Here is a 26,786-nt window from a genome sequence, read left to right on the forward strand (position 1 = left end):
GCTGCTTCTCATCAGCAAGGGAGAATCTCCATTAGGCCTCCTGAGCAATGAACAATAAGCCTTGGAGTAATAAAATTTTTCCTTGGAGAAAACAAGGTTCTAAAAAGCAAGTGAAAAAATTACAGTACCGAGTTACAGTACGGGCCAAAAGTCTGGACAGACCTTCTCATTCAACGTGTTTTCTTTATCTTCATGACCATTTACGTTGCTAGATTCTCACTGAAGGCACCAAAACTATGAATGAACACATGTGGAGTTATGTACTTAACAAAAAGTGGAGACCTGACCTCCACAGTCACCGGACCTGAACCCAATCCAGATGGTTTGGGGTGAGCTGGACCAAAAAGTGCTAAACACCTCTGGGAACTCCTTCAAGACTGTTGGAGAAGCATTTCAGGTGACGACCTCTTGAAGCTCATCGAGAGAATGCCAAGAGTGTGCAAAGCAGTAATCAGAGCAAAGAAACTAGAATATAAAACATGTTTTCACTTATTTCACCTTTTTTTTGTTAAGTACAGAACTCCACATGTGTTCATTCATAGTTTTGATGCCTTCAGTGAGAATCTACCAACGTAAATGGTCATGAAAAGAAAGAAAACACATTGAATGAGAAGGTGTCCAGACTTTTGGCCCCTACTGTATTTGTTTTTCCTTCTGTGGACGTACAGACAGACACCTCTGAAATTGTGGATCACTTGACCGGAAACACAATTACATTTAAAACTCGTCAGACTCCCCACCAACCGCATGAGATTGTGGACAGTTTACCCCCCCAAACCACTTTCCTTTCCCATGGTGCAAGGCTATTGCATTCTGGGAGGTGTCTGGCCTGTCAATGTTTTGGCCAAAAGTGTCATGCGCCCTCAGAGGAAACCGTGGATGAATTCCAGAGTAAAAATTGTAGATGAAATAATGCCGGATGGCGCCTTCGGAGGGGCTTACTTGATGTAGGTGTTGGCGTTCCCTTCGGGGAAGACGTACGGGTGCTTCTTGCGGAACACGTGTCCCACCCTGCTGCACGGGATGATCTCCAGGCTGCCGCCGCACATCCACACGCGGAAGGAGATCTCTGCAAGGCAGGCGGGGGTGGTTATTTACCACGACCGTGGCGTGCAACTGTTTAGCAGCGGGTTTACTATGAGTGAGTGAGTGAAGTGATTGTCATTGTGATACACAGCAGCACAGCACACGGTGCACACAGTGAAATGTGTCCTCTGTATTTAACCCATCACCCTGAGTGAGCAGTGGGCACCATGACAGGAGCAGTGTGTGGGGACGGCGCTTTGCTCAGTGGCACCTCAGTGGTACCTTGGCGGATCGGGATTCAAACCGGCAACCTTCTAATTACGGTGGCACTTCCTTAACCGCTAGGACACCACTGACCCCTGGCAGGTGCATTCGAGAAATTTGATCATTATTTTGCTCATGCATCATAAATAAAGATTTTTTCCCCCCAAGATAAGGAAATGGTCAGCCTTTATTTACTTTTTATAATTTTTATAATCTGTCAGTATTGATAGAACATTTATTCTCGTGTTGCAACACTGTTTTTGCCCCGGCAGGTAGTTGAGGCCAGGCCTTGACGCACAATCTGACACCAACGGATGTTGGAAAAATTGAGAAAAACCCAGGAAAACTGGGAAAAGGACACAAAAAACACACGTTACGTTCGCCACTTCCACAATGAGCCCTCGAAATGCACAGAAACAACTTAAAAAGTGAAGTGAAGTGAAAGTCATTGTGCGACACGAAATGTGTTGCATGACAGGTAGCCTGCTCAGTGGCACCTTGGCCATTCGAATTGGCAACCGCTTCCTTACCCGCTAGGCCACCGCTGCCCTCTGCCCTGCCCCCAACTTTGAGGATAGATCATTGTTTATGTTACATTGACATTTTTTTTTTTTACATTAGCATTAGCATGCTAGCATGCTAACGTGCTAACGTGCCCCAAACGTCAACACCTAGCACCTGCCAAGAAAATCTTTATCAACGCTGTCCTAGAACAATCGCAAGCCAGTCACTTCATTAGGCCCAGTAAAATTGTGTGTGGAGTTTTTGTCTCTAGTAATAATAATGAGGCCAGTTTTTCATATTTCAGGGTTGAACGTTGACGTACATCGTTGATCTATGAACTGTTGTGTTGTGTTGGTGTATGGAGGTTGAGTTCATGTTTGTTACGCTGCGCTCCGCCTGTGGTCCGGTAACTGATCAATTTCACGTTGTCAAAATCACATTTAGAATCACAATACCTTGCAATAACGTCCCTGGGACATCTAGAAAATGTTCTCCCAATGTCCCTGTAATGTCCCCAGCATGATACGTTTTTTTTAAATATGTTTCTGTTTCCTGTGATAACCACATTTTTTTTGTAGGCAGGACAACAGTATACTATGATATTTGCGAATCATGATCGATGCACCTGGATCCGGTATTGATCTATCATGGTGGGCATGTGATCATGTGCCGAATGTTTTTATTCTGATGGCTGCGTTAATCGCCGCATTTATTTATCTTTTTAAATTCTGTCTACTGTACTCTGGCACGAACGCACCGAGTCAACGCTTGAGGGTGGGCGTGTCTGCTGTGCAGGGAGCAAGGGAGCGGCAGCCCTAGTTATTTATTAGCCTTTGCATGAAAAGTGTATGCTGGTGCTGCCGTGTTATCTTGTCACGGAGGGGAAACTGGTTTTATCGAGTCCTCGGCCTCCGGAACACGTGACGGGACACCTGCATGGGGTCTCCGGCAGTCCTAGAGCGCTCCAGGCGGCAGAATCGCGCCTCCGCTCCCATGGGAGCCGAGGCAGCAGGAAGGCGGAGCCCGGAGCGTCCCGCAGCTCCTCTCGCAGGCGCTGTTACTGCCGGAGCAGCGTGCCGCCGCGGCGGGCTGGTTGACAGCGCCCGGCCCCCTCGTGTTGGAGGACGTTTGGAGACCAGGGGGATGGGGACGCTGCAGTGTGTTATCTTTCCAGCACTGGGCTGCTGCCACGACAGTCTAAATATTTGCCTTCCAGAAGGTTCCGCGGGGAACTGGGCCCGACTCTGACGCAGCCGTTTGCTCGGTCCTCCGACGGGAATTTCGCATCGAGCAGACCGCACAGCCGCTAAAGGGTGACATATCCCACACACGTTCACCCCTGTAAGACAATGGCCCAGGGTGCCCCATAAGGACGAGTCTGGACATTAAAGCTGATGGGCCGCCCGCCATCACCCAGCACACAGACGCGTGCTCGTTGTTACGTCCCAGTAAAGCAGTAAAGGGAGAAACTCTGCTTGCCACTCTGTGTGTGTGTCTGTGTGTGTGTGTTGTTCCTTTTTAGGTGTGTGTCCGACTGCTGGCTCCGCCCATCTGCCACTGCCAGCATAAGAAGAGGCCTGAAACAGGAAGTCGACGGCTTAGTGCTCACGGAGGAGTTCGGAGTGTACAGTTTTTGTTCTTGTATTTAGTGTTGGCCCTTCTATGTGTACCCTCCTCTGCCCGTGTGTTTCTATGTTTACAGCATTTACCAGATGCCCAGTAGTTACAGGGACAGTCCCCCCCTGGAGACACTCAGGGTTAAGTGTCCTGCTCAGGGACACAATGGTAGTAAGCGGGATCTGAACCTGGGTCTTCTGGTTCATAGAAGAGTGTGTTACCCACTAGGCTGCTACCACCCTATGTGCGTGGATTCCCCCTCTGTTAGTGTGTATATAGTTGTGTGTGTTTGGTTGAGGGGTTTATGGTGTGCACGGTACACCACTTTCGTGCACTTCCATGTTGTCCTCCCTGTCCCCGTTCCTCCCCCCTAGACGGGAATGTGACATCATTCACCAGCGTGTCCAGCGATACACTTACACTCATCACCCGCTGGATCCCGTATCTTAGTTCTACACCTCAAAATCGCATTAACCCATTAACATTACTGACTCTCTTACTGACTCACTGTTTTTCCATGAAATTCCATCGCTTACATACTCTCACACTGAAATAATCTCACTTAGACACGCTCACAAATTCACAGACATGAACATACTCACGCGTGCACTTAATCGCTTAACATTTCACACATGTAATGGTTTACTTGCAATACTCTGTTAGATACAATGATTACTTGACTTGGTCTATAATAACCTGCTAACCAGCCGCAAACTAATTTACGTGATGGCTGGTTATTGATGTCATTGCCGGATTTTTGGTGCTGATGCGGCACATGCCAAAAGCCATGTCAAATCTGATTATTTGATTATATGATCTATCAGTTATTCACTCAAATAGACATGTATACTAAGGTATGTTGCTTTCTCACCCATACACTGTAAAACATCAATAAAACAATAATTCCAGACTGTTATTATAATTATTATTTGTGAAATATATACACACACACACACACACACACACACACACACACACACACACACACAGAGTACAGGCCAAAAGTTTGGACGCCTTCTCATTCATGTTTTCTTGATCTTCATGACCATTTACATTGGTAGATTCTCACTGAAGGCACCAAAACTATGAATGAACACATGTGGAGTTCTGTACTTAACAAAAAGTGGAGACCTGACCTCCACAGTCACCGGACCTGAACCCAATCCAGATGGTTTGGGGTGAGCTGGACCAACAAGTGCTAAACACCTCTGGGAACTCCTTCAAGACTGTTGGAGAAGCATTTCAGGTGACGACCTCTTGAAGCTCATCGAGAGAATGCCAAGAGTGTACAAAGCAGTAATCAGAGCAAAGAAACTAGAATATAAAACATGTTTTCACTTATTTCACCTTTTTTTGTTAAGTACATAACTCCACATGTGTTCATTCATAGTTTTGATGCCTTCAGTGAGAATCCACCAACGTAAATGGTCACGAAGGTAAAGAAAACACGTTGAATGAGAAGGTGTCCAAACTTTTGACCTGTACTGTATATATAACAACTTTAATACCTTGACTATAAAAGAATAAAAAAACTATATGACAAGACTCACTCACCGAAGTTCTCTCCTCCCCAGATGTCCATGGCCGTGTCATATTTCCCCAGGTGATTGAACCAGGACTTATTAATCACAAACAGTCCCCCCGCAATGATGGGCGTCCTGTCGGGACACATGGAATTGTGGGTAAAGCTTTACATATTCATCATCGGCACAGGCGACAGCTCGCTGCACTCAGCTCTATGCAAAAAAACGACTCCTTCCTGACCGCAAGGACAGTCTCACATCTGCGTATTATCATACCAATCCGGTTATGATAATGTTGGAAGATGAAGGTGAGGGTAAATAAAGGATTCTCTCTCGCCTCTCCTCTCTCGGAGTGGATTTATAGACTCTGTGGCTGCGTGGAGGTGCGCGAGGACGAGAGTCAGGCGGCCTTTGTTTAAAAACTCATTTCCTCCTCCAGCTGGGGCTTATTGAGAATAATGGCCGCCGTGGCGGGGGGCCGTGGGTGAACTGATTGAGTGATACCGGAGTCGGTCCAGGGCCTGGTGTAACCGCTGACGGGCGGAGGCCGGCGAGACGTGTAAGAGGATAGAGTCTCATTATCCCTGTTCCTGATACCGACGTCGATGGCCTGAACGCGCTCGGAAGCACCGGATCAAACGTGCCGCTGCCTGACTGCTGCCTGTCAGCCCCACTGAAGATAACTTGCATGTTGAAGCATGTGATACACCACAGCACACGGTGCACACAGTGAAATTTGTCCTCTGCATTTAACCCATCACCCTTGGTGAGCAGGGGGCAGCCATGACAGGCGCCCGGGGAGCAGTGTGTGGTGCTCAGTGGCACCTCGGCGGATCAGGATTTGAACCGGCATCCGTCTGAGTACGGGTCCGTTTCCTTCCCCGCTAGGCCACCACTGCCCCTAAAAGTTATGCTGCATTGGCCGGGTGTTGGTGGTGGGCGTGGTCACGTTTGCGTATGAGGGGTATTAGGAGTGTAGAGAACGGGGGGAAAAGGAGGAGAAAGGGAGGAGAAGGACGCTGCGCTGCACCCGGGTGTGTCACGTATTGACCGGAGGGGATTAAATCCTCCGGAATGAGGAAGTAGGGTGTGCGAGAGCTGTCAATCATGCCTACAGGCTCCTCCCCATTTTAAACATAGGTTAATAAAAACATAAAATAGGTTCATTTTCCGGGACTTCTATCTATCTGTTATTTCTATAAATAATGAACTTGGAAAATATATTACAAATTGATTTATACAACATGTTATTTTTTACTATGTCGGTCCTTGAACACCTTGAGGGAATTTCTTAAAATACAGAAAAAAATTATAATTTTTGAATTTCAATAAAATGCTCAGAGGGAAGTTCTTCAGACTCAAACATAGAAAACGGTCTGTAGACTACAACTATTACCAACGTGCAATGTAACTCTCGTCTGAATAATGTTCACATAACATCGTAGGACTACAGAATTCAAATAAGCCCACGTCTATGCACCACTTTCCACTACAGAGGCACAGACCTCCATCGCAGTTATTTTAATTCATTTTATGAAGCTGTTATCTATCTGGACAAGTAGGTGAAGGACATAAAAGGCCGTGTCCGTTCAGAACGGACTGGAATGGAAACCATTTTTTAATTCCATCACAGTGCGCTGCCCTCCGGCAGAATCCAGCTCCAGCTTCCTCATCACTTTCATTTCCTGCTTTGAAGTCGGCAGCGCAGACGTCGGCATCTCGGCCGGTGGTGTCAGTCGATGAGAGACGAGGAAAGGGAGGGTTAGACCGCCTAGCCTCATTCCTGCCGGACTCCAGGCCAGGCTGTAATGGACTTTCCGACATCTGACCAAACAGCCGGCAGGTGGAGGAGAGCTGGTCTGCGGAGAACCTCCCCACCCAGAGGACCTCCATTTTTTTCTCCTCTGAGGTGAATTTCTCGCCTTTTCCACAGCGGCACGAAAAATTTTTTTTATTGACCCTCATCCAGATTCCTTTTTTGTACTGTAGTAGTTGCAATATGAATGAATAGATAAGAAATCTCTAATATTTATTGTAAATAGTGCCATGCGGACTGTAGACTGCGTTTTAAAAAGCATTTTTCCGCATATTGCGATTTTGTTGCACGAGCTGGGTCCTGGACTGCAGAGACGAAGAGATAATAAATACCGTACAGGGTGATAGCGGAGCGCAACAGCTGGGGCTGGGTGGTAAATAAAGGCGGAGCCTGGTGAGCGGCGCGGACGTTTCATCGTCGACCTCTTTCGTGCCACCACATAAATAACCCCCCACCCCCACCCCCCGCCGTCACGGGAAATAAAGAAAAGACACTCCAGTGCGGCGATGACACCATCTGTGGCCCCATCGCGTCCACGCCGGTGACGCTTTTCCCCCAGCTGTTGTGCTGGGGAAAAAAAAAAAACCCTCATCTTCATCAGGAGTGACGTCCATGGTCACGACCAGGAGTTTCACCCAGAGGTGAAACCGAGAATTTCCTCACACGTGTTCACTAGAACTCACTGGAGATGGACCGATTATGTTTGGACGTCCAACGGTCCAATTCAGCGTGACCTCGCGTCCTTCAAACGTTCACTTTGGAGGTGAAAGGCGGTGAAATTGGTTTGCTGACTCGTACGAATGCGCGTTATGTTTGAGCGGATGCCGCATTACACGTTGGCCTCCACAGAACAGTCGCGAGGAAAATAACGGAGATGAGAGCTGACGAGATGGGAGAAAAGTGGGGGCACCGGGAGAGAGGAGAAAGCAGAGAGCTTTCAGATCTCGGAGGAGAAGGCCGGGAAAAGCACGGAGCGGAGCGAGGGAGCGAGGGAGGGAGGGGGGTTTCCGTGGAAATGGAACCACAGAGGAAGAATCATTTCTTTCTGAAGCGTTTTTTTTTTTTTTTTTCCGGGAGACGCTCCGACATTCCGCGTCATCGAAGTGAAATTGATCGTCACTTGTGATCCACAGCACACGGTGCGCACAGTGAAACGTGTCCTCTGTGTTTAACCATCACCCTTGGTGAGCAGTGGGCACCATGACAGGGGAGCAGCGTGTGGGGACGGTGGCACCTTGGCGGATCGGGATTCGAACCGGCAACCTTCTGATTACGGGGTCGCTTCCTCAACCGCTAGGCCACCGCCGCCCCGTCAGCTGGCGAGCCAATGAGCGCACTGTACAGGCATTAGAAACCTGCCAACTGCTCGGATGTTTCTGTTCAGTCGCCCCGTCTTTGTTCATTTGGCTGTGTGGCACAGGCTCGCGGCAAAGTAAAAAGGATGGAAGATCAATCGGAACGCACGGAGAGGGGAGAGAGAGAGGGGAAAAAAAACGTGGCCATTAACTCCGGGTCGGGATCAAACGGCGTTTGAAACCCCACTCGCCGGCCGAGGTGCCTTATCTGGCCGCGACATCTTCGGGGGCTTCTTCCAGGAGCCTTTCTGGCACACCACCACGACCTTGATGAAGCGTTCGGAATCGCAGCTCGCCGGAAGGCCGCCGGGAGGAAAAGAGGAAGAGAGAGAGAGAGAGAGATTTTCCTTCCCCAACCTGATGAAACCCAGCGTCCGACCGCCAAACCCCCTCCAGCCCCTAATATCCGTCTTTATGCTCCCCTTCACTTACTTAATGGGTTCGGTGGGGTCACCCCTCCTGGCTTTCTGCTCGGCAGAAAGCTGCTCCCACTTGAAATGGAGACTCCAGTCGAAGCCTGCAGCAGAGAGACGAAGACAATCAGGACACGGAGCTCGGGACGGGGACAGAGGAATGATGTCGAGAGCCAGACGCTTCATTATCGCTCAAACTTTCACGGAGTGGCGGAGAAAAAACACGGGGACGGGCATGTGTAAAGAGAGGGGAAAAAAGGCGGCGGTAAAAAAATAATGAGAGGATCCAGCTGAAGGAGGTGAAAAGCGAAAGAATGAATAAATTAGGGGAAAATGGGACAGTCGAGATGAATCAGATGATACGGCTCCACGGCAGCGGCTTTTCAGCAACTGAACAGAGTCTCCGTGTAGCTTTATTAACGTATATTTTGGGCATTATTACTGTAGACCTTGCACGCCGAGTCACCTTCATCACGAATGTGAACATGTTAATTCTCATTTCACAATGAATACAATGCCATCAATTTTCAAATTTAATTGCCGATCGGTGAACTACTCTAACTAACTATTCACACATTTAGCAATTAATCGCGATTAATTCCGAAGACTAAATGTGGCCAATCGAATTGATTTATGCAGATTTTCCTGGACGCGAACACGTCAGCCAATCACTCAAGTTTATTGCGGGTTAAGAGGTTACGTTGTTGCAAACGTTGACACAACGCATATGCGCAAGAGTGCCGTTAACAAAATGCAGCTACGCTAACATACTGAAGGTTTTAAATTAATTGCAGCGATCGACAAATTAATTTGTGTATGATTTTGAAAATGTTCTAAAAAACTCCTTGATCAAAGACCGAATTTCTATAACAGTTTATATCATTGTGGTTTTCCGATCAACATCAGCTAATAAATGGAATGGTGAATTTGAATTCAAATGTGATTATTGAGTTTATTGAGGAATGTACAGCGCACGTGTACAGGACCATTGATCGATGAATAAGTGAAAGGAGACCATATTCATTTCTTCTGCAGCATTCAGCCCGTGGCCGCATGTTCACCGGTGATTGCTCGCCCACACCACGCCGCTCCCCTTCATCACCACCTTTATTCATCTCTTCGCCGGGCCACTGTCAATAATTAAAGCCGCCGCTTCTGCTGACGCGGCCCCCCCTTAATTACAGTAATGATTAATTACGGGACGGTCACCGTTCGACTGCGGCTGATCTTGGAGATGACCTTTGGGGAAAAAAAAAAAAAACGATGTGGAGACGCTGAAAGGCGGGCTGTTATCGCATTAAAATGCAGTCTGTGTTGGGCGGAGGAGGAGGAGGAGGGGGCTCTGAATTTGTTCTGTTAATGAGCCACGGTGGGAGGGGAGGTGGACCGGGGGTCCAAGGTTCTCCCAGAGTGCCAACGCAGCAGTTAGTGGCCCGGGGTTTCAGCGTGGGTCGATGTGGCGCTATTGACGCCAAACCATTATTTTTTTTTTATTGTGTGTCTTACAGTTGTGTTTGGGGGGCCTGTCTTAATTTTAGTTTTAGTTTAGTCTTTGTGTGGAGCTATAATTTTATTTTTTATTAGTTGTATTAACGTCCAGACTCATTTTAGTCCCAGTCCTGTTTCAGTCAACTAAAAGTCTTATTTTAGTCAGAATTTATGGCAATTTCTAGTTTTAGTCCACGAAAATTGTATTTTGCAATTCTATTTTACCCAGTCAATATACTACAAGTGCCCTGTAGAATATTTTATTTTGGTCAAAATCATTATTATTCGATTATTGTTACCTTATAGACTTCAGAATACTCTACATTTTTCCCTGTGCTTTCCACTTCATTGTAAAGAAAGTGCATCCAAACATCTGCTAAACCACCACAAGTATCCGGAAATGTAATTAATGGCGTTTACGGGAGTATAGGAATCGACACCATCTGTGCGATCGGATGGGAGACACAGGACACAGAAATACTGCATAAAAATGAGAACGTGATTAAACAGGGAGTAACGTATTATTACGGCAACGAAAATGGAGAGACATTTTGTATAGTTTTAAATTAAATTAGATAATTAAATTAAATTAGATAATTTTCTTTGTTATAGTTATCGTCACATGGCCAGCACTTACATTGCATCTGGTCTTGTTTCAATCATGTCAAAAACGTTAGTTGACGAAGACGTTAGTCATGAATTTCGTTATGTTCTGTGGGTTACGTTACGTACAATGAGTTACGGTCTGGTGAATAATTAAACGGTTGAATCGGGTGGGGGGGCTGGAAGAGCAGAGGAGACCGGGCAGTACCTCCACGCAGGTCGGAGGAGGCCGCGACGTAGGCGAAGGTGTCCATGTTGATGATGTCGATGACTGGGCTCACCACGCAGCTGGGGTCCTGGGGGGAGGAAGCAGGAAGAGAGGTTGCTTTTTACCCGCCGGCTCCATGGCAGGAGGAATGGTGAAGATAATTATAAGTTGGAGCTTCAGTTCCCGGCACTTTAATTTGCGTCGCTGCTAATGACCTGCGGAACTGGTTTAAACAGAACCGTAATTCCGCTGCTGCATCGCGGCATTTGGTGAAGTTCCGCGCGTGGCCTGGCGGGACGGAGTCGGGTGATGACAGCGTGGACGGTGGACGGTCGGGGGAGGAATAATCTGGCCGAGTCGCCGGCAGGTTAACAAGCGTGGCGCGAGCTGGCGGGCTCCGTAAATAGCCGTCACATGCGGCCCGGTCTGGGGCTGTCACAGTCACAGCCAGCGCCACTGAACTGCTCACAACCGTGACTGACGACACGGCCATCCTCCCACACACACACACACACACAAACACAAAGTCACTCTTATCCATGGACACAAAATGTTCTTTCTTGGACAAACACACACACACAAAAACAAATATATAAACTCTCACACACATACAGTGAGCAAGGTCCATTGACTCTTGGTAATTTTAAGACAAGTCACACTTGTAAACAAAAGCAAACTGTAAAACTATACCGGTGACTAGTTCACTAGTTCACCAATGTCAGAATGTGTGTTGGTAGTGGCCGTGGTCCCAGCACCAGGTACTGACTGGTTGGGGATTTAAAATTTGGCCAGAACGTGAAAGTTAGGTGTGTGAGAGCTGTCAATCCCACCGACAGGCTCCTCCCCCCTTTAACTTTATACAAAAGTTTATACGTTCATAAAAAGTTTATAAGTTCAGCATTTGGGTGTCAATGATTACACACTAACTAACCAACATGATTAATAAGTAGTAGCTTAAAGCTAGCTGTAGTAAATCTTTCATTTTTTTTCTGGTAAAAGTCCTCAAAGTCCTCAAGAACACACACACATACCTACTATACACACCATACCTACTATACACACTATACCTACTGTACACACTATATCTACTATACCTACTATACCTACTATACACACTATACACACTATACCTACTGTACACACTATATCTACTATACCTACTATACACACTATACCTACTATACACATGATACACTCTATATACACTATAAACACTATACCTACTATACACACTATACACAATATACCTACTATACACACTATACACACTATACACACTATATCTACCATACACAGTATACATACTATACACACTATACACACTATATCTACTATACACACTATACCTACTCTACACACTATATCTACTATACACACTACATCTACTATACACTATACACACTATGGACATGCATAGTTACTTACTGCGATAGACCGACACAAATACAAATGGATACAATCAATCTTATGCACTGACACACACACACACACACACACACACACACACACACACACACACATTATGCATGCTCTGACACCCCATTCTGTGTATGATTTGCATCTCTGCTGTCGGAGGCATTTATTTTGTTGTCGCTGTCGTGCCAAGTCGCTTCCAACGGCGGCGGATTCTCCGGCACCAATAACAGCGACGCTGAAATCCATTAGCCCGCCGCCGCTCACCACGCCTGGGGGGGGGTCACTCGAGCGCCACGCCATTGCCAAACTGGCAGGATGACCAAAGCCCGATTCCCAGTACGTTTTTTGTCTCATGGGAAGCCTGTTTCGGCACGTGGGGTGAGGCCGAGCGTACGATAATGCCTGGTAACTGGATCGATACGTAATACACTTCGAAATAGATATATACATACCTGGACGTTGATGGATAGTCCCGGAGAAATCAATCCCCCCCCTCCTACCCTGTACGTATCGATTGTAGACAAGAGCTTCCTGTATCAGCAAATAAATTACAGGATCTGATAGGGGACAGCGGTTCTCGGCGGGGTGGGGGGCAGACAAATTAATTATTCGGCGGCCTTTTCCCTTCTGGTTTGTAAATCCGTCTGCGAAAAGGGCTCGCTGCAGAGGGGCTTTAAGCGCTTTATTTTGCTCGGCGCCTTTTCGCCGTGTTATTTATCGCTGAGGAGATGTGTGCTGATGGGGCCGATCTCTCTTCCGTTCCGAGGCGGAGAAAAAAAAACAGCGGCGCAATGGTTGCAGAAGGACAAATGCTGCATCTTTTCTCCGAGATTATACACAACCTGAGGCTGCGGTGTAGAAACGGCAAACGTTTCACTGTAAACCGTAAGACAACTGAGAATGCGGGGTAATGCCGTCCCTTTTCAAGACTAATTAAAACACTCACTGCAAAATTAACTTGCAATCAATTAAAGAATTGGAGCTAATTAATCACACATCTGAAAATTAATTCTTAATTCTTCAGAAAAAAGCTTGTTACGATGGTTTTTTTCATGAATTTTGCAGTGGTCTCGAGCCGGAGCGGAAGCCCCGTGAGTCGGGTTGCTCGGGTGCTCCTGTTTCAGGCTGTTGGTGGAGAATGACACAACCTCGTCTTTTACTCATGATGTTCATGTCATGCAAATGTCTCGCCTCTGATTGGCTAACAGCGCTGTGACACTCCCTCCAGTCGACCCGCCTCCGCTTGATAAAACTCAGAAAACTGTAAAGGTTGGAACAAAATGTCTTTGGAGATACAGAATCTGAAGGGGAAGGAGAGACAGCAGAAGAACTTCACAACTTGCTGTTAGTGAAGTGAAGTGATTGTCATTGTGATACACAGCAGCACAGCACACAGTGACAGAAGGAACGTGTCCTCTGCATTTAACCCATCACCCTTGGTGAGCAGTGGGCGGCCATGACAGGCGCCCGGGGAGCAGTGTGTGGGGACCTCAGTGGCGGATCGGGATTCGAACCGGCAACCTTCTGATTACGGGTCCGCTCCCTTAACAACTGAGTTTTGAAGTGACATAGGTTCGAAAGGGCTTTTTCTGATTCGCTCATTTTTCCATCTATGTTCTTTCTATGGCTAACGCCGGCAATGGGGGTGCACGCACCATGCATATGCAACTCAAGAGTGACCTAAAAAAGCATTAAAAGCATTAAAAGTCTGTGGGAGTGTGGAAAAGAGGCTCAGCATGTATACTCACAACGAACGTGTCACCAGAGTGACTTCCCACTTCCCATGTGGGTGACATCTACAAACTAAATGATGAGTCCATCGTTTTGGTTAAACTCTACAAGCGAGGAGCCGGTGCCAAGCAATAAAATCCATTTATGACACACAAGACACGCCCACCATCAAACCTGACACACACAGCAAACTAATTACAGCTTTTAATTACAGACTTTATCACTTAAAATATTTCTAATTATTTGCAACGATTAATGTACTGATACAAATTGCAAGACATTTTTATTATTATTTTAATTATTATTATTTTAATGTTTTATTTGCTGTCTCTCTCTCTCTCTCTTCTTTTTGTCTGTGTCTTCGGTCAACTGCATTGTTTTAAAGTGCTTCATAAATAAATTTGAACTTGAACATCACCAGTTTTTTGGAGGTGTGTTTTGCATGTTTGGGCGATAAAATATGATAAAACAAACAACTGTGAACAGTCTCAGTGATTTCCAGGGTACTTGCTTGCCCGCCTAACCCTGACCCAGCAACAGGACCACCTGACTATCATGGGGACAGAAGAGCATCTGAAGCACAGTCTGCTGCTCCTACCCGAGCTGTGTCAGAACACACAGTGCCGCACAGCTTGCTACCCGAGGACTGCTGCAGACCGAGATTGCGGCCTTCCGTGGAATTCCAGAGTATTCCCTGGTGTTGCTAGATAATAATAAGATATTATTACCCTATTACCCTAATATTATTGGGTATATTATGCTATAACCCTAATATTATTAGGTATATTACCCTATTACCCTTATATTATTAGGTATATTACACTATAACCCTTATATTGTTAGTATATTACCCTATTACCCAAATATTATTAGGTATTTTACCCTATAAGCCTAATAACTGATACCACAGTGCTTTTAAAGTTGTGTCTGAGGCATTTCTGTTCAAACCCACCGACAAGAAAAGTCACATGAACATAATCTTATACCTCAAAAAATAAATAACCAAGAGGAGAGAGGGTCGTACCTCCTTCACCCTCTGCAGCAGTGGGGGCAGCCAGTCCTTGTTGACCTCGCAATGGCTATCCAGGAAGGTCAGGACCCCGGCACGGGCGGCATCCGCCCCCCGGACCCTGGAGCGGATGAGACCTGGTGAAGAGAGAGAGACGAGAGAGAGAGAGAGAGAGAGACGTCCCATCAGGGCTTTAAAGCGAGAACTTTTTTACTGCCACCCTCCAAAATGGAACCTATCAGCTTTCTATTCTGCCACTTGTCCTTGGACCGGGATATTGACACGTTCCAGAACACTGTTAGAGTTCGACTCATGCGTGGCGAGGGACATAAACGGGGCCATCTGGGTGTATTTACAAGGGGACACAATTAAGTGTGCCGGCATAAACCCGGCGACGGAAGGACGTTCTGCGCGAGGATAAGCGGCGGAATCAATAGTCCCTGACGCAGGACCGGGCATCATTGCGCGAGAAGAAGAAAAAAAAAACCGCAGGACTTCGTGAAAGTTTCACGCCACGCCAGCCAATTAAAAATCCCATTTCATCCTCGATAACGCTTTATTTTCTGGATGGGTGCGCTCACCCTCCCGCCAACGGTTGCTAGGTGAAGGCCGAAGGCGTGGCCCAGTTCCTCCGAGCGAGGATGCGAGGGTCGAGGGATGAAGAAACGGGGTCGAGAAACAGCGAGAGAGAGAGAGAGAGAGAGAGAACGAGTGCTACTGTGATTAACTTCACCTGCGGCTAATAGAACCAACATTCCGGAACCGCAATGGAGTTCTAAATGGCTTCAAACTCAGCAGTCTGTGACCAGGCGAAGAAACGAAACCTCACAGAGGACATGTAAACAGGGCGGTCGGACTTTCTATCGACGCCATTTGTTACAGATGGGACGGGGGGGGATAAGTTAGACCAATTGGGGCGGTAGTGACGTTCGCAATTTGGGGCCTACGGGTCACTAGTCCCCATTATGATCCCAGGCCCTTTAACGGTGGCCCAGCCCGACACGCCGGCATGTAAACGATGGCTCACATTTCAAACAGCGCGGATAAAAATAAAGACGCGTCCAAAAAGCTGCTACATCGTTCTGGCACGTCGGCCCGCAAGCTGTTCCGCGGGGGGGGGGAACTGGCGCCTCAGAACGTTCTGTGTGACTCAATTGTCACCTACACATGCCACGAGGCTGAGGGTGACCTCAAAAAGCGACATTCTGCAAGGCAAGAAATATCTTGACAAAAACACGCGACAAAGCCTGATAAGAGCTCGACGTGTCAGAAAACACACACACACACCAAACGGGCTGAGCAGAACACGCAACGTCATTTCAAAGGTTGAAAAAGGAGTGGCATAATTCTAGAATGAAGGAGACATTGCTTACGAAAAACGTCTGATTTCAGGTCTAGCGCCCCTGCTGGCTGGCTACAGTACTGTCGTTTTTTTTCCCAAAAGCTTTTGGAAACAATAGTCCTTTTTTACTACGAAAATATCTTGTTGTTTCTTCAATATTTCATTAAAAATGGCTCTTCAACACCAACAATTAAACCAAATTTTTTTTTAACCCTTTTGGATGACACTAGTATATTAGTTAGGGTGGTAGTAGCCTGGTGGGTAACACACTCGCCTATTAACCAGAAGACCCAGGTTCAAACACCACTTACTACCATCGTGTCCCTGAGCAAGACACTTAACCCTGAGTGTCTCCAGGGGGGGGGACTGTCCCTGTAACTACTGATAAGGGCGTCTGGTAAATGCTGTAAATGTAAATGTATAATTAGCACCTTCATTAGGGCAGAAATGGGTAGAGGGGTATTTTGCTATAATGACGATATTTGGCTCTAGTTCAGTAGAAAGGAAGTCATATTTGTGTGATGTGTAGACTTTCTCATTCTATACCGTCCCTTCTCCCTCGCCGAGGCCTCATTAAACAGTAACGATGCTTCAGCAATAGCGTCTCCGACTGGCCACAGATCAATACGCTTGGCCAAAGTGCGTATTTTCAGCAGGGCTCTTCATCAAAAAGGCTTCACAAACGAATGGAACCCGCCCCCTTTACTCTGCCTCCACTCGTACGGCGGCCCCTAATCGGCGAGGCGTTAACAACGCAAATCCACGCTCTGTCGGCGTCTCTTTTTTTAACCACGCTGTCAAGAAGCCAAACCGCAGGACACGTGAACGCATATAAAAAAGTGGGAAAAACAGGTTTTTTTTTTAGACAGTTTTTCGTTTGGAACTTTAGAAATCGGTTCTCGTGAGACGTGGATCGTACTCCAGACGGCCTCGGTGTATTTGCGGGGTCACGCACAGTTCACCCGCGGTGGTATCCAGGTGACTGGGTGGCGAACTGTCTCATCCGGCAACATCAAAGGTTCGGCTGAAGGCAGCACTTCGCCGCAGACCAAATCAGCATATTCATTAGGGCCTGATTCCGCCACGCGGCACATTTAGCCGCCACTTCAGGTTGAATATTGCACTGATTGTTCGGGGGTGGGAGTGGGCGGAGCGGCTGCTATACGCGATCTACAGGAGCGAAACACACGTGATGAACCAACTTTACACCAGACCAGAGATAATAAGCGTTGACAAGCGTCAGCAACCTGACGCACGGTGACCTTTTCATCCCATACAGAAAAATAGCAGCGTCACATTCAGACTAGAGCAGATGTGGGGTGGGGTGGGGTGGTGGTGGCCTAGTGGGGTAACACACTCGCCTATGAACCAGAAGACCATTATGTCCCTGAGCAAGACACTTAACCCTAAGTTGCTCCAGGGGGGGACTGTCCCTGTAACTACTGATTGTAAGTCGCTCTGGTTAAAGGCGTCTGGTAAATGCTGTAAATATAAATGTAAATGTAGTAGCCTAGTGGGGTAACACACTCGCCTATGAACCAGAAGACCCAGGTTCAAACCCCACTTACTACCATCGTGTCCCTGAGCAAGACACTTAACCCTGAGTGTCTCCAGGGGGGGACTGTCCCTGTAACTACTGGGCGTCTGATAAATGCCGTAAATGTAAAATGTAATGGCATCTAGGCATCTAGTCACAGTTGGTAAGGACTCAAGCTTAACTAAGCATGACGTTCTTCCAAACGACCTTCCCTCGTTTTCGCCCTGTGATGATGGTGGCGGAGATGTTTACTTCAGACAGGGCTCCCACGGGCACTGACCTCCCTCACCTGCAGCAAGCTCGGACCACTGCTGCGGTCACGTCTGAATCGTGCCGCTATACACCACGCACGCACCCACCCGGTGGGAGGTGACACGACTGGCCGTATCATCCACAGCTCTGCAGACCAGTGATTATGGTTTCTCCTCAGTGTGCACTCGTCTTTGTAATGAGATCTTTATGAGAGAGAGAGAAAAAGAGAGAGAGAGATCGCGCTTGTGCTCAGTGTTGCCAGATTGGACGGTTTTGGGTTTGATATATTTTTGGAAAACATTTTGAACGTGTTTGACTGAAACGATGAGGTATGTGGTAACGTTGCATCTGGAGGGGAATGAAATCAACCAGAGTGTATGAGAGGCTCCTCCTCCTTTTAAATGTTAAATCTTCCGGGTGCCAGGTTTTTAATTACACACCAACAAAAAGGACGGGGTGGGCAGTTCGTTCCTCCCCTCCAACATACAGTTAACTGGTGAGCAGATCCTTCCTGTTTTTGCCTGTTTATTACTGACACACTGCTGAATTTTTGATGTTCAAAACCAGAGATAACGTTTCATTTATTAAAACGCAAATGTATAATATACAGATATACAAGCAGCATATCTTTTTTTTTGGCCCTGCTCTCGAGGTCCAACGCAGGAATCCTTGAACCCGCCCGCCTGGCTGCTCTCTCCACCCCTGCACTTTTTTCTCTCATCCGAAAAACCTCAGCACGAGTGGACGCACGGCTGCTGCCGGCAGTAAAGCCACGCAGCCACTGGCGCCGTCCGCCGCCTCGGTCAATGCGCCGTAATCATCTTCACAGTCTGCCGTTATCGCCGCCTGACAAAAGGCAACCTGCTGTTAAAATCACCCAGGCCCGCGCCTCCGGAGGTCCACAGTCGTGGCCTGGCCTCTTCACTATTCACCAACTCCATTTTATTAATACAGCACCTGCATGGAATCAAAATGTGAGAAGAAGCTCTCTATAGACATTCAAATACTGAATATAGCACACAGCATGAGAGCATGTGAGTTACGACTATTTAATCAAAGCAACAAACACATTAATAAGGATGTAGTGAAATCTTCGCATATCGTTTAAGCATGATGGTTTTCAGAGACTATATAAGAGCTACTTTAGAGCTGTTTCTATCATTTTAGTCGGGCTCAGGTCGATTCGCTGCTTGTAATTTGGTTTCGGTGACAGTTTAGAGTGTTTTGCATGTTGTAAATTTGTTGTATTAAAAGTTTAATTTTTTAAAAACACATCAGGTGATGCATTTTCATTACCGTAAGAGAGATGTGAAAATGGATGCTGCGGCGGTGAAACGATGATGTTTTAAACCCGCCCATTTAAAACCTGGTCGATTCTGTCCATCTCTGGTCTGGTTGCAGCTCTAATCCACAGACCTTGTGCACAGTGTAATTTCACAACAAAACAGGCGCCATCTAGTGGTGCTTCCTTATATTACACATCTATACACCTTTGCAGCAGAGAGTTAGGGTTGTAATACGTACTTGTGCCTAAACTGATATTAATACACAATACAACCCCAACTCTCTGCTGCACAGCTCAAGTTTTCGAGCTTACAAGACAGCTGTGACAGAGCTGATGCAGTCGTACCTTCTCTCTTGTTGTTCCGTAGACACTTCACCTTTGGCAACTTGGTAAGGAGGAGACAGTCGTTTGCTGCAGAACAGAAACTAGCAATTAACATTACCGCCTGGTATTAAATCACATATGGATTTAGGTTAAAATACATCTACAGAGAAGAGTTACGGAAAAGTTACGTAAAGAAGGCCTATCCATCACTTTCTACTCACGGTCCTCGCTGAAGTCGTCCACCAGGATGATCTCGTGGATGAGGTGCACGGGGGTGCGATTCAGCACGCTGTCGAGGGAGGAGATTTCATTTACATGAAAATCACGACGCAACCACCACCACCACACTATCCAATATATCCTTGGGTATTAAAAATTGCACCGGCCCGGGAAATATAATGATTGATTAATTATTCATCCCAGTAATTATTCAGCTGAAAAAAATCCGGATTATAGGCGTATGTGGACGCGTTGCTGTAGTGGTTTTGAGGTGGTGTGAGTGTGTGTGGGCCGCTTCACCCCCCCCAGTCTGTCTCACTAGCAGAGCAGAGTACAGCTCAAGACTAGAACCGTATTACGGCGCGTCACAGCGCTGCTCCCAGGGCAGCGTGGGGGATTTTCAGCCGGCCCTCTCCCACACACACAAGCACATATTCCCTCTCTGTCTGGCTGAATAATTGGACCGGTGTCAGCCCGGTGGGCCCGTTCCTCCATTGTTGAGCGGGGCCGGCCTCATTCATCACGAGACGCCCTGTCGCCCCCCCCCCCACCCCCCACCCCCCGATCTCCTCCACCTCTCGTCCAATCCCGCGCGACGCAGCAGTGCTCGGGGCCGCTCACTGCTTTATTAAGCATCCTGACAGAAATCCGTTGGAAACCCGGAAAGGCTTTACTGGAAGACAAAAGGGCTGATTTAGCTGGTGAGAGCTGAGTAATCAGTGTGGGGGCGGAGCTCTGCCAATATAATCCTTCGCCCTACCTGGGCTTTGAAATGAGGGATATTAAAACGAAAAAGTTCTAAAGTGTCCCTCTTTTCCTTCTGGAAACATGAATTATCTCTCTGCTCCAGGTTTCTCCAAATCCCATCAGAACGGAGCGTTTATTCCTGCTTCACTGAATATTTTTGGAACATTTCCCGTATTATAATGAATAAAAAAACAACAATTTTCACCATTATACCATTCATATTTATATTTATCTTTTGGCTTCTGAGACTATCATTCGATCTACGGCTGCGCTGTTGGAGTCGTTGCTAAGCAACATCGTTCAGTCTGCCATCAGGTAGCCTACGGATGCGCCGTTTGCGGGATTTACATGGAAAATAAGGCAGTGTGATCAGAATATCGAAAAAAAAATGGCCATTCCACATTCATCATGACGTCTGCGATATTATAAAATTCTACAGAGAACAGCCGACATTGGTCCTAAACTTCCAGGTTCTCATAGAACTGAGATATTATTACATAAATATATGTAAGAAAAATAAATAAATACATTTTATATTTTACAGTGATACTAAGTTATCTCACTAACCTGACAAATTGCATGTGATTCTGTATACATTGCATCCGCATTCAGCATTCATCCGGACGTCTACTGACATTGATCCTAAACTTCCAGGTTCTCATAGAACTGAGATATTATTACATAAATAAATTAATACATTTTATATTTTATCCAAAATGGATTAAATAATTTTTTTCCTCAGAATTCTACACAGGACCCCCCATAATGACAACATGAAAAATTTATTGGGAAGTGTAATAAAAATTACAAATCTGAGAAAGACACTGAATTCCAATAAGTCTTTGAAACTGAGCATCATTCCATTATTTATGGCTGTTTTTTACTATTTTATTTATTGCTACATGAAAAATGCACACATATAATGAGAAACATCAGGAAATGCATTGTTGTAAAATCTAAAAAAATTAATTGAACAGGTGGAACATACTGGCCCCATAAGCAGCTTTAAAATAATTCTACTATCCAGAAACCGTTCTATTCTCATTAGAACAAGTTTTCACCAAAACCATCACAACACGCACAAGACTTTTTAGAAAAGTTGCAAATTGCCTGCAATTTCCCAGTAACTCCAGTTCTCACTTACAGCCCACTTTTACTGCGCTGAGCGCTTCTGTTTCATTCCGCCGCTTTGCTGACACGTGGGCGGGGCTCTTTTTCCTCCCTGGAAAAGACGAGGAAGGCGAGGTTTCCGAGCGGCGCCGTCGCGGCCTTCTCCGCGTATCACAGGAGCACGCCATCTTTTATTGTACTCCACCTAAACTCCATCGGGCTCTTTTAGCGAGTGCCTCCTTTATCCTGTCTGCCGGGAAGTGTTCCTGCACCCTGAAGCCCTTAAGCTGCTTGTCTTTAAACGGCCGAGCGTTAAATGCAGCGTCCTAACGCACGATTCCGCATTGACTTCTTCTTGTTTTTATTTTTTGACTCTGTCCCGAGGGGGGAGAAGAAAACAGTCGCCCCATCATCGTTCCTTCGCCCCCCCCCCCCCCCCCCCCTTTCATCCCGCGTCTTCCTCACTTCTTCATCTGTCAGCCCTCATGCCCGTCACATGGGACCGGGGAGAGGTCGCGGTCCCCCCCGTACCCGAGGACAGGGCCAGGAGAGCTGAAGCACCTCGGGGGGGGGGGCTGATGGTGTGGTCATTTCTGTTGTTTTCCCCATTAACTTCATCGCCACGGGCACCGGGTTGGGGACAAGATGCACTGGACCGAATGACAGGCTAATTAGGCCCCGCCCAGTAGGGAGTGTCAGAGTGCCATAGTGTTATTGGTGCCAGGAAAGCTTGTTTCGTTTATTAAAAAACAAAGACAATTATGCTTGCATAGTTGCTGGACTTGCTGAAAACGAGGGGGGGGTAGTGGCCTAGCGGGCAAGACACTCGACTATGACCCAGAAGTCCCAGGTTCAAACCCCACTTACTACCATCGTGTCCCTGAGCAAGACACTTAACCATGAGTGTCTCCAGGGGGGACTGTCCCTGTAACTATTTGGTAGTAGTAGCCTAGCGGGTAACACACTCATCTATGAACCAGAAGACCCAGTTTCAAACCCCACTCACTACCTTCTTGTCCCTGAGCAAGACAGTTAACCCTGAGCGTCTCCAGGGGGGGACTGTCCCTGTAACTACTATAGATGTATTCAGTGAAGACTTTTCAATCGAGGATCAAATCCCATTGAAGAACCCGACCGTATACCGCGGGGAATGTCACGGGGAAAAGAAGTCTCGGCGGATCTCAGCCAAGGGAGAGCAGCGTTTCACCACCCACTCAAAGGCCCAAGGGCCTCCAGACAGCAACACGCTTTTTTAATCATTATTCTTCCTTCTGGTCCTAAAGAAAAAAGCGGTGCGATCTCGCAAATAGCAATAAGGCGAGCCGCGGCAGCAGTGGGGAACCCACTGGGAGGGATTACAATTTAATTGGCTGAAAACGGCGAGTTCGCCGACGCACACTTTCCTCTCGGCCCTCTGTGGACATTTAAAGACACCCCCCCCCATCTCCGCTGGCTACTCGGCTAAAGTGACCTGAAATTCGGCCAGAGGAAGGTTTGCCGGAGAACCGTTTGCTTTGGGAATGGGAGGGAGGACGAGAGAGAAGGAGAGAAAGGCTCTAAAGGTCAACGCTCGTTTTTTTATTCCCTTCTTTTTACACTCCATTACTGGAGGAGAGGAGAACCATTACTGCACGTTCTTACAGGCAGCCTGCAAGACCACCAAATCTGTTCTTTATAAAAAGTGAAGTGATTGTCATCGTGAAACACTGCAGCACAGCACACGGTGCATACAGTGAAATGTGTCCAGAGCGACTTACAATCAGTAGTTACAGGGACAGTCCCCCCCTGGAGACACTCAGGGTTAAGCTCAGGGACACGATGGTAGTAAGCGGGGTTTGAACCTGGGTCTTCTGGTTCACAGGCGAGTGTGTTACCCCACCAGGCTACTACCACCCTTACAGTCAGTAGTTACAGGGACAGTCCCCCCCTGGAGACACTCAGGGTTAAGTGTCTTGCTCAGGGACATGATGGTAGTAAGCGGGGTTTGAACCTGGGTCTTCTGGTTCACAGGCGAGTGTGTTACCCCACCAGGCTACTACCACCCTTACAGTCAGTAGTTACAGGGACAGTCCCCCCCTGGAGACACTCAGGGTTAAGTGTCTTGCTCAGGGACACGATGGTAGTAAGCGGGGTTTGAACCCTGGGTCTTCTGGTTCACAGGCGAGTGTGTTACCCACTAGGCTACTACCAGGCTACTAGTATATGAGGAACACACGTACCTCCTGACCGTCCGCAGCAGCGTGGACCGCGCCTCGTTGTGGAACGTGATGACAATGGACGTGGGCGGGAGCTGCGGGTCGAAATGCGGCGTGGTGCACCTGCGAGGGAGCAACGGGAGATCAGTGACAAACGTCTCCAGCAGAGCAGAAGGCGTCACTATGATGAAAGAACATCATGACATCACACGATTATTATGGGCCAGTCAATATACTTATTGAGTTTATCTGAACTCTCCGGTCGCAATAATCCGTGAGAATATTAACTGTAAAGGTGACGTCCGCACAGTCTGAGACGGCATAGAGGACGACAATATCCAGGCATCTCAAGACCTTTCCTCACAAGCAATTTACCCAGGATGCTCTCAGCCCAAACGTGCATACGGATCATAGGCAGATTTACTCAAAAACTCGAACCGGTGAACTATATGGGATGTAAAACAGCTTATTTAGCAGGATTTCGTTTCTAATAAGATCAGCTGTTCCCATCACGGCCCTCCCCAGCACCGTTTTATTCCGCATCATTATGTCGAGGTGAGAATGTCTCGTGTTTTGATAATCAATTTTCTGCCCGGGCCCGGCGCCCGCCGCGAGGATAATGTACGAGGTCCGCCGCCCCGGCGTTTACTCGTCGCCCCGCCCCACTTTTCACTGCGAACAAACAACGAATAACTTACTCCCGGAGCCAAGGACGCAAAAATCCCGACGAGGGAAGGAGAGAAAAAAAAAAAAACGAGTGCAGCGTTGCTAGGGGCAACTAGACCGGCCTGCCTCCCCGAACAACCTGCACAACTGCACCGCTGAAATAAATCGCTCTTTATCCCCCCGGAAATTAATAAATAAATACACCCTCCGATCCCTCTCGAGCTTCGCGCGATTCCGCTCTTATCTGCGGAAAAGATGAAAGGACGGAAAGAAAGGAGAGAGCGGCGCGGAGCGGGCGATGGCGATGCAGATAAGGATAAGGGCCGCGGGCCGAGTCCAGGCAACGGAAAAACTGATTTCACACTCGCCTACCAGCACCGCCAGTCAACAGTTGTCCGGCTAATGCGTTAAAAACGGAGCGAATCGAGCTCCGCGCCGCCGCGGAACGCCGTGTTTTTGTGGGCCTCGGCCGTTTTCTTTTCCAAGCCAAGAGTGGTCCGCGGAGACTCTGTTTAGATTTGCATGCAGATGGTGCCGGAATCATTCATATTTGATCACTTGTACTTGGCGAAGGCTCTCTTCTTCTCTCTCTCTCTCTCTCTCTCTCTCTCTCTTTCTCTCTGCCGCTCCCTGACTTCGCTTTTCTTGCTTTTCAGAGTTTTGTGCTGAGGTGACGAAGAGGTAAGGGCATCGAACGCAAGAACATTCACATGCACTTCCTTCCTGGAAGAGGGTCAAGTCACCAAACAGCCAGTTAGTAGATTCAAGATTCAACAGAGATTTACCATCAGCGATTGTCACAGCAGCACAGCACACGGCGCACACAGTGAAATTTGTCCTCTGCATTTAACCATCACCCTGAGTGAGCAGTGGGAACAGTGCTTTGCCCAGTGGCACCTTGGTGGATGCCACCACTGTGCCACCAGAGAGAGAGAGAGGGAGAGAGAGAGAGAGAGTCCATTACTCATGAAATTACAAAGTAAATATTACAATATAGGCACTAAAAATGGTTAATAGAACAAAACTGAAATTCGTAAGTGTGCAGCATTTTTGGATGAATTCATCCATTGGACCACTGGAATTGATTATCCTAATTAACTTTTCAAATTGTATTGATGAAAATAAATTACAAGTAAGTACCACAAGATGCCAGATGCAAACAAGTTCAAATTTGTTAAATTCCCATTTTTCCTCATATATCATTGGCCAAAAAAATCGATATATTGCCTATGGACGTATTGATGTTTTACTCCTAATTAGAACAATTCCATTATTGTACTAATTATTCAACGTTAGGGTACTGATTTCAGCTTGCCACTCCTATAGATGGTTTATCATCATCTGTAGAAAGCACTTGGAGGGGTTCTTACTGAGTCTCTGCTTTTGGCCTGAAACAAGCTGCATGTCCCCATTAACAGGTGGAGCAGTCTGGTTAAACCTTTTCCTCCGTAACTGGTTTGCTGGAGTAGTTCACGCTTTCAGAGTTGGTTTGACAGCCGCTTAGTCATCCTGTGTGTTAAACAGGAAAAATGGAGCGCTGTTACCCACAAAAAAAAAACTGCTTTATGTGCCACTATTTCATTTCACAGTGTTGCCAGATTCACAACTGTCCAAACCCCAAAACATCCGACGTGTACCAAAACGCACTGATTCTGAACTGATTTCCTGGCTCACCTGGCAACCTGTTTGCATGCTCACGATCAGGCACTATATGACAATCAGTGCTGTTAATTGAAATGGGATCGAAACATGACATTTTGCTTCGTGTGTCATTGTGCATACATCCCATTGGTTTTAAAAAAGTACACATCTTTTAAAATAACAACACTATTCTTTTTATTTCATTACACAATACCACAAATGTATCGATCCCGATGACCCTTATTTCAGGATTCAAGAGATTTATTGTCAGAACAACAGTATACACAGCATACAGTTTCTTGAAATACCGCACAGACGGTATTATACAATGTACACTGAATTTAAACCTTAATACCTATACAGTCTAAAATAAACTATATAGCTTTATGTAGATTAAACAAGGACAACCACAAACAAGACGCTGTGCATTTGCTTGAAGAATATGTGATGTTTCCAACAAGACAACCATGTTAAAATGAGCAGATTTCGAGTGAA

General features: G+C 46.9%; 1 protein-coding gene across 1 annotated transcript in view; it reads right to left on the minus strand.

Moving 5' to 3' along the window:
• galnt14 (UDP-N-acetyl-alpha-D-galactosamine:polypeptide N-acetylgalactosaminyltransferase 14 (GalNAc-T14)) overlaps window positions 1-26,786 on the minus strand; it is a 78,116-nt gene that overhangs the window by 14,859 nt on the left and 36,471 nt on the right. The window contains exons 3-10 of the mRNA XM_028952992.1: window positions 24,009-24,107; window positions 19,935-20,002; window positions 19,735-19,800; window positions 14,989-15,110; window positions 10,818-10,905; window positions 8,538-8,622; window positions 4,966-5,069; window positions 943-1,069 (exon numbers count right to left, since the gene is read on the minus strand). Coding sequence (XP_028808825.1) covers window positions 943-1,069; window positions 4,966-5,069; window positions 8,538-8,622; window positions 10,818-10,905; window positions 14,989-15,110; window positions 19,735-19,800; window positions 19,935-20,002; window positions 24,009-24,107 — 759 coding nt within the window. The remainder of the gene's footprint in view (window positions 1-942; window positions 1,070-4,965; window positions 5,070-8,537; window positions 8,623-10,817; window positions 10,906-14,988; window positions 15,111-19,734; window positions 19,801-19,934; window positions 20,003-24,008; window positions 24,108-26,786) is intronic.

The sequence above is a fragment of the Denticeps clupeoides genome, chromosome 14 (assembly GCF_900700375.1).
Source record: "Denticeps clupeoides chromosome 14, fDenClu1.1, whole genome shotgun sequence".
Classification (NCBI taxonomy): domain Eukaryota; kingdom Metazoa; phylum Chordata; class Actinopteri; order Clupeiformes; family Denticipitidae; genus Denticeps; species Denticeps clupeoides.